General features: G+C 27.7%; 1 protein-coding gene across 1 annotated transcript in view; it reads left to right on the top strand.

The window, feature by feature from the left end:
• Nucleotides 1-618: 618 nt before the first annotated feature.
• The window catches only part of neur (E3 ubiquitin-protein ligase neur), a 78,804-nt gene continuing 63,868 nt past the window's right edge, over nt 619-15,554 (top strand). Inside the window, exon 1 of the mRNA XM_075289923.1 lies at nt 619-829. Coding sequence (XP_075146038.1) covers nt 805-829 — 25 coding nt within the window. The 5' untranslated portion in view covers nt 619-804. The remainder of the gene's footprint in view (nt 830-15,554) is intronic.

Genomic DNA, 15,554 nt, shown 5'->3' with positions numbered 1-15,554 from the left:
AAATGTAAAAACAACTCAAGTAGCGATAGGGATATTCAAAGTGAATTGGGTCGTTTGCATCTTTTATGCGTCTTGTTAATGTGATCGATAAAACGTTTATCGATATTTTACTTATTGCCGACAATTTTTAATTAGAATAAACACTGATAGACGGTGGAGCTTCAGCCGAATATAGCAAAATTGCAATTTATAAATCAACATGATTCTATTTTTAAGGCAATATGTTCAATGTGGTTCTTTTTCGTATAAATGTTATACCGGGAATAATTTATAAATTTGTATTCACATTAATAAACATCTAAACAATCGTATTTTACTTGACCACAATGATTCTTTTAAAACTATCTTAATATGCACTTTTTCTAATAGTTTGAAAGGGCTCTTATTGGCGTCGATCTAAATTTATCTAAAAAAGCGCCTAATAATTGCACTCAATTGCAAAAAATGTTGGCAGGGTCTGTCGTCGTGTTTATCCGACCGTGTAAGGTCCGCTTTAAACGTTTACCTTGTTTATTGCACCTTTTGTGTTGGATAAAATAATCGATATCTAACAAACCTTGACTTCTGAAAATCGATAAGAAAGTAAATATGATATTATCGGTTAATATTGTAATCGATTGACCATCATAATCATAATGTGCAAGATAAAAACTTTAAACATAACTTTTGTAGTTGGAAAGTGTTATTGTTGTAATTGAAAAGATAGTGGTATTAAAGTTGATATGCATAAGTGTCAAATTAGTTAATAAGATTCTAGTGAAAGTGTAATAGTTGAAACTTCTATTAATACCAATAACAAAAATTATGGGTACTTCGGGAAGTAAAATTGGTAAGTGAATTTCTTTACTTCGCCCTTTTTGTCGTAGAAGTTATGTGATTAATATCTAGAATTGAAATGCGATAAACAATAATTAATAAAATGCATAACAAACAATTTTTTGGTATAGGTTTTTCCCAATAAGAATTCCACAATTATATTTAAAGTAATCGTATAATGCGGCATAATGTTCTCCTTGTTTGTGCATGCCATCACCTTCCATTGAGTGGGGGAGGCTAGTTGTGTGCTTTGTTGTTGTCGTTGTTGCAGTTTGTTTTTGTAACGTGAGAAAATTTTTTAGTGAACGAAAATGAGGTTGCCAGACTACCTCGATGCCGTGAAATATATAGGGATATTATTAAAATGTCCATCAAGTAATTAATGATTTACTAATCAATTATTTAAAATCGGGTATTGCCATCCTATTTTTTTATTGTGGCTTTTTTATAGCGAAATATTTGAAAAATGAGAAAATCACATAAATATATATAAGGGAGCAACTCTAGTTTAGCTATACCTCGTAAAAAATGTTTTTTTGGTCGATGGAGAATTAAATTGACATCGAAATAAACAGTAACCGGTTGGTGATCGTAACCGGTTATTCGAGCCTAAAGTGTAAGAATCGGTTTTAGTGAACCGATTACTTTGAAATCGATATAACTAAAAAGCTAAAGGTAAGACCTTTCAAATGAGGTACGACTTATCCGGTTATCAGTTTAGGTTTTAGATGAAAAACTATGTGTTTTTGAACCGGTTTTTGTTAACAAAACCGGCTTTTAATCCAAAAACGCTCGATGTAAATGTGCAAAATAACTAATTGCATTGTGTAGCTAACACTTCTACCTATCCGCTAAAGTCATATTCAAGCCAATATCTCTGTTATAACCGGAGATATTTGCTGGTGAATTTAATTGTAGCCGTGAAATTAGAAATTTGCATAACATAATATATTCAATTTTATTTCAAAGTTGTTTTCGGGGTAGAATGAAAAAATATCATGTTTAAAACCGGTTATGGGGAAGTACACGAAATATGAAAAGTGCCGTTATAACATCGGCTGTGGCGTTAAATGCAACCATGCGCTTCAAAAATTAATTGTTCGTGAAGATCCATTAATACTATTGAACATTTTTAAAAAGTGTCATTTGTTTTATTTTTGTTATCAAATGTGAATTAATGTGAACGTCTACTTTTGAAACCTGATAACATTTGTAATTTGGCCCAGGCAAATTTTTTTTCAAAAAAATCGCGCGATTTTTTGAGCATGTTTTTCATTTTTCTTTTCACACCGGATATGGATCCGGTTAATATGTCTAATCGTAGGGAAATGAAAGCGCCGCAGGCAAAAAATCGCGCGATTTTTAAAAAATTTTTTTATTTCTCTTTATTTTTCAAACCGGATATGGATATATAATAGTTAATATCACCGGTTATAGTAGAGACAGCAGCTTGACTTTGACCTTGACGGATAAGTAGAAGTGTTAGCTACACAATACAATCGGCTATTTAGTACCTTTACATCGAGTATTTTTTTGAGATATTAGCTTATTTGCAAAAAACCGGTTCCGAAAAAAAACAAATTTTTACCTGTACAGCTGGAACGGAACGGTAGCTGGTGTAACGGTTCATACATCATTTTAAAGGTCTCTCCAAAAACTTTTTAGTGATGTATATTTCAAAGATGTCGGTTTTCTAGAACCGGTTTTATTAAATTTTTAACTTACATTTTAGAACCGAATAACCGGTTATCCGGTTACGACCGCCAGGAAAAAAGTTATCGTTGTAATCTACTCATAGAGTACTACCATCTATGAAGTTTTGAAAAAAATCTGAGAGGTATAGCTAAACTAGAGTTTAGCCAATATAAGTTCTTCATTTTAGTGAATTTATATGACAAGGAGAGATTACCCGTTAAGTAGTACCGCCTGCATTGAGAGCTGTATTCATGGTTTCCACAGTTGGTAGATTGGCAGAATTTTTAATGTTTTGGTAGATTTTGCAAAATATTCCTCTCTATCTTAAGGTAATTCATAAATAGAAATAAAATTTTGAAAAAAAATTTCTATAGTAATGGTTACGTTTTGGTAGATTTTGCAAAATATTCCTCTCTATCTTAAGGTAATTCATAAATAGAAATAAAATTTTGAAAAAATTTTCTATAGTAATGGTTACGTAAGGTTAGGTGGCAGCCCGATATATCAGGCTCACTTAGACTATTCAGTCCATTGTGATACCACAGTGGTGAACTTCTCTCTTATCACTGAGTGCTGCCCGATTCCATGTTAAGCTCAATGACAAGTAACCTCCTTTTTATAGCCGAGTCCGAAGGTGGGATAATCCACCGCTGAAAAACTTTTTGGTGTTCGGTCGAAGCAGGAATCGAACCCATGACCATGTGTATGTGTAACAATTGCAAAAATTTTCTATAGAAATAAAATTTGGACAAAATTTTCTACAGAAATAAAATTTTGACAAAATTTTCTATAGAAAGAAAATTATGACAAAATTTTCCATAGAAAGAAAATGTTGACACAATTTTCTATAGAAATAAAATTAAAAAAAATCTATAGAAATAAAGTTTTTAAAAAAATTCCGTAGAAATAAAATTTTGATAAAATTTTCTACAGAAATAAAATGTTGACAAAATTTTCTACAGAAATAAAAATTTGACAAAATTTTTTTTTTGGCAAAATTTTCTATAGAAATAAAATTTTGACAAAATTTTCTATAGAAATAAAATTTTGACAAAATTTTCTATAGAAATAAAATTTTGACAAAATTTTCTATAGAAATAAAATTTTGACAAAATTTTCTATAGAAATAAAATTTTGACAAAATTTTCTATAGAAATAAAATTTTGACAAAATTTTCTATACAAAAAAATTTTGACAAAATTTTCTATGGAAATAAAATTTTGACAATATTTTGGCAAAATATTCTATAGAAATAAAATTATGACAAAATTTTCTATAGAAATAAAATTTTGACAACATTTTCTATAGAAGTAACATTTTGGCAAAATTTTCTATAGAAAGAAAATTATGACAAAATTTTCCATAGAAAGAAAATGTTGACACAATTTTCTATAGAAATAAAATTAAAAAAAAAATCTATAGAAATAAAATTTTTAAAAAAATTCCGTAGAAATAAAATTTTGATAAAATTTTCTACAGAAATAAAATGTTGACAAAATTTTCTACAGAAATAAAAATTTGACAAAATTTTCTATAGAAATAACATCATGGCAAAAATTTCTATAGAAATAACATTTTGGCAAAATTTTCTATAGAAATAAAATTATGACAAAATTTTCTATAGAAATAAAATTTTTATCTAATTATACAATTATTATTCGAGCTTTATGGACAGATATAGATTAAGGAACATGGTTAATAGAGCCATTGAAAAGAAAACGCCAGATACAAATCTATACACGCCTGGACTGTACATGTTTCGGTTCGGGCGAATGAACCTTTCCACAGCCTTTAGTATAGATCTGGCTGGGAGAGTATTAAGGAACATGGTTAATAGAGCCATTGAAAAGAAAACGCCAGATACAAATCTATACACGCCTGGACTGTACATGTTTCGGTTCGGGCGAATGAACCTTTCCACAGCCTTTAGTATAGATCTGGCTGGGAGAGTATTAAGGAACATGGTTAATAGAGCCATTGAAAAGAAAACGCCAGATACAAATCTATACACGCCTGGACTGTACATGTTTCGGTTCGGGCGAATGAACCTTTCCACAGCCTTTAGTATAGATCTGGCTGGGAGAGCCAGATCCAGCCAGATCTATACTAAAGGCTGTGGAAAGGTTCATTCGCCCGAACCGAAACATGTACAGTCCAGGCGTGTATAGATTTGTATCTGGCGTTTTCTTTTCAATGGCTCTATTAACCATGTTCCTTAATCTATATCTGTCCATAAAGCTCGAATAATAATTGTATAATTAGATATAATGCATTTGGACGTCAATTGCCTGTTTCGGTATCAGGCTAACATGTAATATAAGAAATAAAATTTTGACAAAATTTTCTATAGAAATAAAATTTGACAAAATTTTCTATAGAAGTAACATTTTGGAAAAATTTTCTATAGAAATAACATTTTGGCAAAATTTTCTATAGAAATAACATTTTGGCAAAATTTGCTATAGAAATAAAATTTTGACAAAATTTTCTATAGAAATAAAATTTTGACAAAATTTTCTATAGAAATAAAACTTTGACAAAATTTTCTATAGAAATAAAATTTTGACAAAATTTTCTATAGAAATAAAATTTTGACAAAATTTTCTATAGAAATAAAATTTTGACAAAATTTTCTATGGAAATAAAATTTTGACAAAATTTTGGCAAAATTTTCTATAGAAATAAAATTATGACAAAATTTTCTATAGAAATAAAATTTTGACAACATTTTCTATAGAAGTAACATTTTGGCAAAATTTTCTATAGAAATAAAATTTTGACAAAATTTTCTATAGAAATAAAATTTTGACAAAATTTTCTATAGAAATAAAATGTTGACAAAATTTTCAACAGAAATAAAATTTTGACAAAATTTTCTATAGAAATAAAATTTTGACAAAATTTTCTATAGAAATAAAATTTTGACAAAATTTTCTCTAGAAATAAAATTTTGACAAAATTTTCTATAGAAATAAAATTTTGAAAAAAATTTCTATAGAAATAAAATTTTGACAAAATTTTCTATAGAAATAAAAATTTGACAAAATTTTCTATAGAAATAAAAATTTGACAAAATTTTCTATAGAAATAAAATTTTGACAAAATATTCTATAGAAATAAAATTTTGACAAAATTTTCTATAGAAATAAAATTTTCACAAAATTTTCTACAGAAATAAAATTTTCCATAGAAATAAAATTTTGACAAAATAAGATTGTTTTGTTCAGTAGTTTTTCTTTAGTAACATTTTCTTCAAATTTTGAGAGATTATTTTTGGCTCGAGTGGCAACCGTGGTAAGAGTGATGGGGATAAAATCGAACTTTGAATTCGAGGAAGGATCAGCGGAGTAGGTCACATCCAACAAAAACTCTTCTATATAACATCGCTATTACCAGTATTGCTCGTTTTGCATAGCATCACTGGATAGAGTTTTGCTCATTTGACTGACTCTACTTTTTTGTGCCTTGATTGATCCAAATTTCATTCATTTGTGGTTTATGTATTACGACTAATGGATACTTATAGATAATATATATGGGTCTTGTAAATGACTTTCTTCTATAAAATAAATAAGTACTAAAATGATCAGCAAACACACATTTCAAATTTCCTTGTTCAACATCTTTTCAATTCAATTACACTTGTTGAATTTCTTTTCGATATTTTGTGTCAATTTGATATATTAAAGTACCTGTTAGAAATAACTCTAGCCTTAATCCTTAGACAACCCGGACAAAATCAAATGTAATTCGGTCAAATGAATACCTATTTAAAAGATCGAATACAGAAAAAAGGTTATAAAATTCGTAATTTATGACAATGAGTTTTATTCAATATCAAATACCAAAGATTTCTTAAAAATAAATCGGTCATAGATTTGATTCACTAGAAATAAAACGTCATCCTAAGGGTTGTTCATATGGATTGTAGGAGAATCTATTGATGAAAATTTCCAATAAGTATTTCGAAACTTATGGTATTTTAACAATTGTTTGCTTGAAAAGAAGATATACAGGTAACAAAAATGCGACCAAAACCTTGGACAGGTAAATTTTGTGAAATTTCCAAAACGTGAAGCAAAATGCCCACACAATGACCCATGAAGCCATGTGTATTTGAAATTTCAATAGCAGCATATGATTGCTGGGATGTGATACCGTAAAGGCGCTAGGACTTACCTAGGTAGTATATATGTATCTATCCACGAAGGCACATGTTTTTCTTTTGGGAAATCGTATTCGCCTTGGGGGGGAACTACGCAAACACTTTTAAGATTTCTCTTCAATTTAGGAGTTTCCCTCTCTTTTTCCTGTCAAACATAAGAACACATTCACTGACTTGGTTGGCGATGTATTGTGCCGTTAGGGGATTTTTTCGTCCTGTTATCTGGTTTTCTATTTTCTTAAAAGAAAACCATGTGTATTTATCAATATTCTTAGGTGGTTGTTGTTTTTGTTTTATTTGTTGGGTGTATTGGTTTTTTGAAAAAAAATTATATTACGACAATGTTCGAAGGATATTTCTGAATTCTTGAAATTTAAGACTTTGTTTAAATGGGTAAATATTTCCTATAAGTTGATTTTATAATTTTGGGAAACTCTAGACCATGTTTTGAATATAGGAAATAATAGGGGAATTTAGAGCAGAAACTTTAAGAGTAAGGCTATGGTCGCACTAGGTAAATATTTGACCAAAATGAGTGTCAAACATTTTTCCAGAATCATTTTCCGAATATCTGGATACCGTTTTTGGAAAATAATCATACCCTGATGTTATATATCCAATGTGAGCTAAAAATATTAGCTGGTTTAGCTGTGACGACGGATTCTTTTTTGGTTTCTGTCAAATATTTGCCCAGTGGGACCATAGCATAAGGATAGCATTTTTGACTATATTATATGAAGTCGTTGTGAAGAAAGAAAACGACTCTGAAAACCCCAATTACCAATTTGATTCTCGACTGGAGAAAATATCTTGAGGGATTTCCTAAAAATGACGTGGAAAATTGAGTCTTTGGTGTTGGCTCTTGTCTGTCAACCGAAGAAATACTCCAGCCGTCCCCAGGACCCAACAAGATAGGCCACAAAAGATACTTTCACACAGAAAAAAAATTTCCTGAAATTTTCTCCAATTAAAGTCTTAATTGAGTTTTAAAAAATATTCAATTAAAAATTTAATTGATTCAACAATTTTTTTAATTGAAACAAAAATCAATCACAAAAATTAATAGTATCAATTATTTTTATACCCACCACCATAGAATGGTGACGGGAGTATAATAAGTTTGTCATTCCGTTTGTAACACATCGAAATATCGATTTCCGACTATATAAAGTATATATATTCTTAATCAGAGAGAAATTCTAAGACGATATAACGATGTCCGTATGTCTGTCTGTTGTAATCACGCTACAGTCTTCAATAATGAAGCAATCGTGCTGAAATTTTGCACAATCCCGTCTTTTGTCTGGCAGGTCAAGTTCGACCTCCCGATTTGGGGTCTTGGTCTTATAGAAATCGTAGTTTTTATCCAATTTGCCTGAAATTTTAAATCTAGAGGTATTTTATGACCATAAAGAGGTGTGCTAAAAATGGTGAGTATCGGTCCATGTTTTGGTATAGCCCCCATATAGACCGATCTCCCGATTTTACTTCTTGGGCTTATAGAAACCGCAGTTTTTATTCAATTTACCTGAAATTGGAAATAAAGAGGTATTGTAGGACCACAAATACGTGTGCCAAAAATTGTGAGTATCGGTCCATGTTTTGGTATTTGGGGTCTTGGGCTTATAGAAACCGTAGTTTTTATCCAATTTGTCTGAAATTGGAAATCTAGAGGTATTTTAGGACCATAAAGAGGTGTGCTGAAAATGGTGAGTATCGGTCCATATTTTAGTATAGCCCCCATAAGAACGATCTCCCGATTTAACTCCTTGGGTTTCTAGAAACCGTAGTTTTTATCTGATTTGTCTGAAATTGTAAATATTCTGGTATTTTAGGCTCACAAAAACATGTATCGGATTAAGTTTTTATCGGTCCATTTGGTAATGCCTCCATATAGACCGACTTCACTACTTGAGGGTGTAGAAGGCGCACTGATCATGAAAATTGCTTGAAACTCAATGTAAAATTTCCAGATTTTACTTCTACAGATTTAAGATTTCAAATCAAGACGTTATTTTATAATTTTCTTGCACACTTACAAGAGATGTTAATTATTCCTCTAAAACTCAAACAAAAATGGTTCTTATAAATCCAGAATCTGATATAGTCCTCACAGGTGAAATCTTTAAATTTATCTTCGGGAAGTGTCCTCAAGTCCTCAAGCCTCCCTGAAATTTCAAAGGAAACCCTAATATTTGGTTCATGGTGGTGGGTATTTAAGATTCGGCCCGGCCGAACTTGGTGCTGTACATACTTGTTTTAAATTGGATCAATCAATTTTTTTAATTGATACTATCATTTCTGTGATTGAAGACATTTCAATTAAAAATTAATTGGATCAATTAATTTCGTGATTGAAGACCAAAAATAATGTTTTGTGTGCAAGTGAGAAAAATGGTGTGAGCACCTGCAAGAGTCCGATCTCGGGTTGAGATGGCTCTGTACGACAAACTGGGACCACACAGGTAATCCAAACGTTTGAGCAAAATCTCTTGTTTTGGCGCAAACTCAGAAGTTTGTTGTATATAGTAGAGGTTTGCGCGTGACTGAAATTTCACTCACACTCACGTACATTCACGAAGCAAAATATTTATTCACGCACACTCACGCACGATATGTGTGGTAACCAATCCCACTCACGCACATTCACGAAATGAAAACTAGTATTCATACATGCTCACGCACGAACTACTTTTAAAGACTCGCGTTCACGCACAATTCACGAGGCTCGCGACATTTTCCAAACGGAAATCAGCAAAGGTAACAAAATTCAAAAATAAAATATAGTTCGAGAGCTAAATTAATTTCAGTTAACATACGAGTGTGAATTAAATCTTGATTATTTTCGTGAGCGTGATTTTGCAGAAATTTTATTCACGCACATTCACGAAACAATTTTATTTCTCACACACGACATATTTATATTAGTCCCATTCACGCACATTCACGAGAGTTGCTTTGGTTTTTGTTCACGACTCACGTGATTCACGCGTGTCACGCGCACACCTCTAGTATATAGAACTCCCGCGGGGAATTTTCGAATATTCCCAGACTGTTGAAGACTAAGGCCTCGCACGGTTGCCACTCGAGCCAAAAATATCTACCAAAATTTGAAAAAAAAAATTACCAAAAACCTACCAAACAAAACAATCTTATTTTGCAAACATTTTATAGAAAATTTTATCAAAATTTTATTTCTATAGAAAATTTTGTCAAAATTTTATTTTTATAGAAAATTTTAACAAAATTTTATTTCTATAGAAAATTTTGTCAAAATTTTATTTCTATAGAAAATTTTGTCAAAATTTTATTTTTATAGAAAATTTTAACAAAATTTTATTTCTATAGAAAATTTTGTCAAAATTTTACGTCTATAGAAAATTTTGTCAAAATTTTATTTTTATTGAAAATTTTGTCAAAATTTTATTTCTATTGAAAATTTTGTCAAAATTTTATTTCTATAGAAAATTTTGTCAACATTTTATTTCTATAGAAAATTTTGTTAAAATTTTATTTCTATTGAAAATTTTGTCAAAATTTTATTTCTATTGAAAATTTTGTCAAAATTTTATTTCTATTGAAAATTTTGTCAAAATTTTATTTCTATAGAATTTTTTTTTCAAAATTATATTTCTATAGAAATTTTTTTTCAAAATTATATTTCTATAGAATATTGAAGTACATCTTATATGCAGAAAATATTTGTAGATAATAGTGGCGCATTCCTGTGTCATATATTCAAAGTATGCCTCAGGGCATTCTAAATTTCAGCTATCAGAAAAACAGGAAAGCTTGTTCCGGAAATCAAAATATCTTAAAGGCTTTTAAAAGCCGATTACGTTTTCCTTGCTTCGAATTCAGGACACAAATTCACTATCCGTCCTATCGGAAGACATTTTCTAGACTTAACGTCATCTCATGTGAATTAACAGCCAATGTACAAGGGAAATAGGAAAGCGAAACTTTGGGTCATACCATTCGTCATATAGCCGTCGATTATCTAGGGTAGCCAACTAAGCCCTCTTTCAGGCTTCCTCTTTGGAATCGATCGCTGATTTCCCTTTACCCTTTGTAAACATGACAGTCCTAGATACTACCATCAAAAGTTGATAGGGTTGATGTAGTCGGCACAAGACCATATGATCTGCAAGTTATCTAGAGTTCAACCAGAGATTTGCAGTAGTCTTTGACCGTTTCCCATGGGTAATTGCTGCTTGTATTTTACAGAATATTCCTCTCCAACTAAGAGCTATACACAAATTTTCTAAAGAAATAACATTTTGGCAACCTTTTCTATAGAAATAAAATTTTGGGAACATTTTTTTACCAAAATAAAATTTTGGCAAAATTTTTTATAGAAGTAAAATTTTGACAAAATTTTCTATAGAAATAAAATTTTGACAAAATTTTCTATAGAAATAAAATTTTGACAAAATTTTCTATAGAAATAAAATTTTGACAAAATTTGCTATAGAAATAAAATTTTGACAAAATTTTCCATAGAAATAAAATTTTGACAAAATTTGCTATAGAAATAAAATTTTGACAAAATTTTCATAAAAATATAATTTGAATTCAAAATTAATTAGCGCATTCTTATGAAGAAGTGGATTGCTTATAATAAAATGTAGACAAAATGTTCTATAGAAATAAAATTTTGACAAAATTTTCTATAGAAATAAAATTTTGACAAAATTTTCTATAGAAATAAAATTTTGAGAAAATTTTCTATAGAAATAAAATTTTGAGAAAATTTTCTATAGAAATAAGATTTAGAGAAATTTTTCTATAGAAATAAAATTTTGACAAAATTTTCTATAGAAATAAAATTTTGATAAAATTTTCTATAGACATAAAATGTTGGCAAAATTTTCTATAGAAATAAAATTTTGACAAAATTTTCATAAAAATAAAATTTGAATTCAAAATTAATTAGGGCATTCTTATGAAGAAGTGGATTGCTTATTAAAAAAAACAATTTTCATTATTTATCGATTCTATGCACTCCAACCAAACTACCTGGCATTGGAATTGACTTGCCTATGTATTTCGGAATTTTAAAATTTCTATGTTCACCGTGTCCTACAGTCAAACCACAATTCCTTCATTGTATTTATGGCCTTGTAATCATTATCATAGATTTAGGCAAAAGAACATATGCCAAAGAGACAAAACTGCTGCTATTTGTTTTTGAAAACTCGTTTATTTTCTTCGTCCTTTTGAGTACATGCCAAAGAGGGTCTCACACAAAACTATCTCCATCAATAGGATTTCGGGATACATATGTATGCTATGAGTAGGGTTTTCATATCCTAACAATTCTTATTAAGATTCTCAAGTACTCTGATGTAATTTCCATTTAGTTACGTAAACCATGAAGAAAGATAAGAATTCTGTGGGAGAGCCTTGACATATGTTTCTGTTAAGAATTGAACATTCAATTTAATTTCCCTATATATTGATATTCATTTTTATAAGAAGAAATTTTAGAAATGCATTTCATTTTGGCTTAATCTGCATTCGATACTCTCTGGGACATTTGCAAAAGGATACCCAGACGAATGGAAGGATATTCTCTGTGGCAAATGTTACTTTTGTAGATGTTCTTCTGTTGGATTTTAAATGGAAAACAAATGATCTTTTGTAAGCAAAAATAAGAATGCCCATAGACTTTGAGTCAGCTGTTTTCCAAAGAAAAAGGAGCCTATGAATGAGTTGGCTGGCAGCAAGGTCACAGAAGCTGCATTTTTATTTCCCCGCATCATTTGCCGAATCTTAATTCTTGATATATGGAATAGGCATCATTTGTATTTGCTTTTGTCGGCGAAATAAAATGATGCCGGTATTGCATTTTGATGATAAGCGCGTATAGCTTAGTTGTTATCTCTTAGACTTTTTATAATTTAGATTTTTTGAGCATTGGTCAAATTTGCGAACATGGCCAGATCGCCTCAAAAGAGTGCAAAATTTGGCTTCCCGATGTTTATAAATTTTTCTCCATGAATTCCTAACAGAAATTGGGACAGAAAACCCGTTGAATAAAAGTAGTGGACACGATACCATTTCCCCGAAAGTAAAAATAAAAGTAAAACAAGTATCAAAAAACTTCCAAACAAAACAAATATTTTGCAAAATTGTATTTCTAGAAAAAATGTATTTATATAGAAAATTTCCAAATTTTGTCAAAATTTTATTTCTATAGAAAATTTTGTAAAAATTTCATATCTATAAAAAATTTGTAAAAATTTATTTCTATAAAAAATTTTGTCTATTTTCTATAGAAAATTTTATCAAAATTTTATTTCTATAGAAAATTTTGATTTCTAAAGAAAATTTTGTCAACATTTTATTTCTATAGAAAATTTTGTTAAAATTTTATTTCTATAGAAAATTTTGTCAAAATTTCTTTCTATAAAAAATTTTGTCAAAATTTTATTTCTAAAGAAAATTTTGTCAAAATTTTATTTCTATAGAAAGTTTTGTCAAAATTGTATTTCTATAGAAGATTTTATCCAACATATTACATCCATAGAAATTTTTCTCAAAATTTTATTTCTAAAGAAAATTTTCTCAAAATTTTATTTCTAAAGAATATTTTGTCACAATTTTATTTCTATAGAAAATTTTGTCAAAATGTTATTTCTATAGAACATTTTGTCAAAATTTTATTTCTACAGAAAATTTTGTCAAAATTTTATTTCTATAGAAAATGTTGTTAAAATTTTATTTCTATAGAAAATTGTGTCAAAATTTTTATTTCTATAAAAAAACACATTGTCAAAAGTTTATTTCTATAGAAATTTTTGTCAAAATTTTATTTCTATTTGATTTCTAAGGAAAAATTGCCTTAAGTTTTATTTCTATAAACATTTTCTCAAAGATGTATTTCTATAGAAAGTATTGTCAACATTTTATTTGTATAGAAGATTGTGTCCAAATTTTATTTCTATAGAAAATTTTGTCAACATTTTATTTCTATTGAAAATTTTGTCAAAATTTTATTTCTATAGAAAATTTGGTCAATTTTTTTTTCTATAGAAAATTTTGATAAAATTTTATTTCTATACAAATTTTTGTTAAAATTTTATTTCAATAGAAAAATTTGTTAAGATTTTATTTCTATAAAAATTTTGTCAAAATTTTATTTCTATAGAAAATTTTGTCAAAATTTTATTTCTACAGAAAATTTTGTTAAAATTTTATTTCTGTAGAAAATCCTCTCAATATTTTATTTCTATAAAAAATTTAGTCAAAAATTTATATCTATAGAAATTTTGTCAAAATTTTATTTCTATAAAAAATTTTGTCAAAATTTTATTTCTATTTGATTTCTAAAGAAAATTTAGCTTAACGTTTTATTTCTATAAAAAAATTCTCAAAAATTTATTTCTACAGAAAGTTTTGTCAACATTTTATTTGTATAGAAGATTTTGTCCAAATTTTATTTCTATAGAAGATTTTGTCAATATTTTATTTCTATAGAAAATGTTCTCAATATTTTATTTCTATAGAAAATTGTGTCAAAATTTTTATTTTTATAAAAAAAAATTGTCAAAAGTTTATTTCCATAGAAAATTTTGTCAAAATTTTATTTATATAGAAAATTTTGTCAAAATTTTATTTCTAAAGAATATTTTGTAACAATTTTATTTCTATAGAAAACTTTGTCAAAATTGTATTTCTCTAGAAAATTTTGTTAAAATTGTATTTCTATAGAAAATTGTTTCAATATTTTATTTCTTTTCCTCTGTTGGTTAAGCTACACTTGTAGTTTAGTCAATGTATGGTTTTAAGCTGAAATAAAAAAACAACAACAATGCTGAAAGAACAAAACCAACAATAACAAAACAAAACGAATATTTTATTTCTATAGAAAAATTTGTCAAAATTTTATTTCTATAGAAAATTTTGTCAATATTTTATTTCTATAGAAAATTTGTCAAAATTTTATTTCTATTTGATTTCTAAGGAAAATTTGCGTAAAGTTTTATTTCTATAAACATTTTCTCAAAAATTTATTTCTATAGAAAGTTTTGTCAACATTTTATTTTGTATAGAAGATTTTGTCCAAATTTTATTTCTATAAAAATTTTTGTCAACATTTTATTTCTATAGAAAATTTTCTCAATATTTTATTTCTATAGAAAATTGTGTCAAAATTTTTATTTCTATAAAAAAATTTTGTCAAAAGTTTATTTATATAGAAAATTTTGTTAAAATTTTATTTCCATAGAAAATTTGGTCAATTTTTTTTTCTATAGAAAATTTTGATAAAATTTTATTGCTTTACAAAGTTTTGTTAAAATTGTATTTCTACAGAAAATGTTGTTATCATTTTATTTCTGTAGAAAATCTTCTCAATATTTTATGTCTATAAAAAATTTAGTCAAACATTTATATCTAAAGAAATTTTGTCAAAATTTTATTTCTATAGAAAGTTTTGTCAAAATTTTATATCAATAGAAAATTTTGTCAAAATTTTATTTCTATAGAAAATTTTGTCAAAATTTTATTTCCATAGAAAATTTTGTCAAAATTTTATTTCTAAAGCAAATTTTGTCAAAATTTTATATCTAAAGAATATTTTGTAACAATTTTATTTCTATAAAAATTTTCTCAAAAATTTATTTCTATAGAAAGTTTTGTCAACATTTTATTTGTATAGAAGATTTTGTCAAAATTTTATTTCTATAGAAAATTTTGTATACATTTTATTTCTATACAAAATGTTGTCAATATTTTATTTCTATAGAAAATTTTGTCAAAATTTTATTTCTGTTTGATTTCTAAGGAAAATTGCTTAAAGTTTTATTTCTATAAAAATTTTCTCAAAAATTTATTTCTATAGAAAGTTTTGTCAACATTTTATTTGTATAGA

Source organism: Haematobia irritans, chromosome 1 (assembly GCF_050003625.1).
Source record: "Haematobia irritans isolate KBUSLIRL chromosome 1, ASM5000362v1, whole genome shotgun sequence".
In the NCBI taxonomy this organism is placed as follows: domain Eukaryota; kingdom Metazoa; phylum Arthropoda; class Insecta; order Diptera; family Muscidae; genus Haematobia; species Haematobia irritans.
The sequence above is the reverse complement of the archived record's forward strand: the minus strand, read 5'-3'. Positions and strand labels throughout refer to the sequence as shown.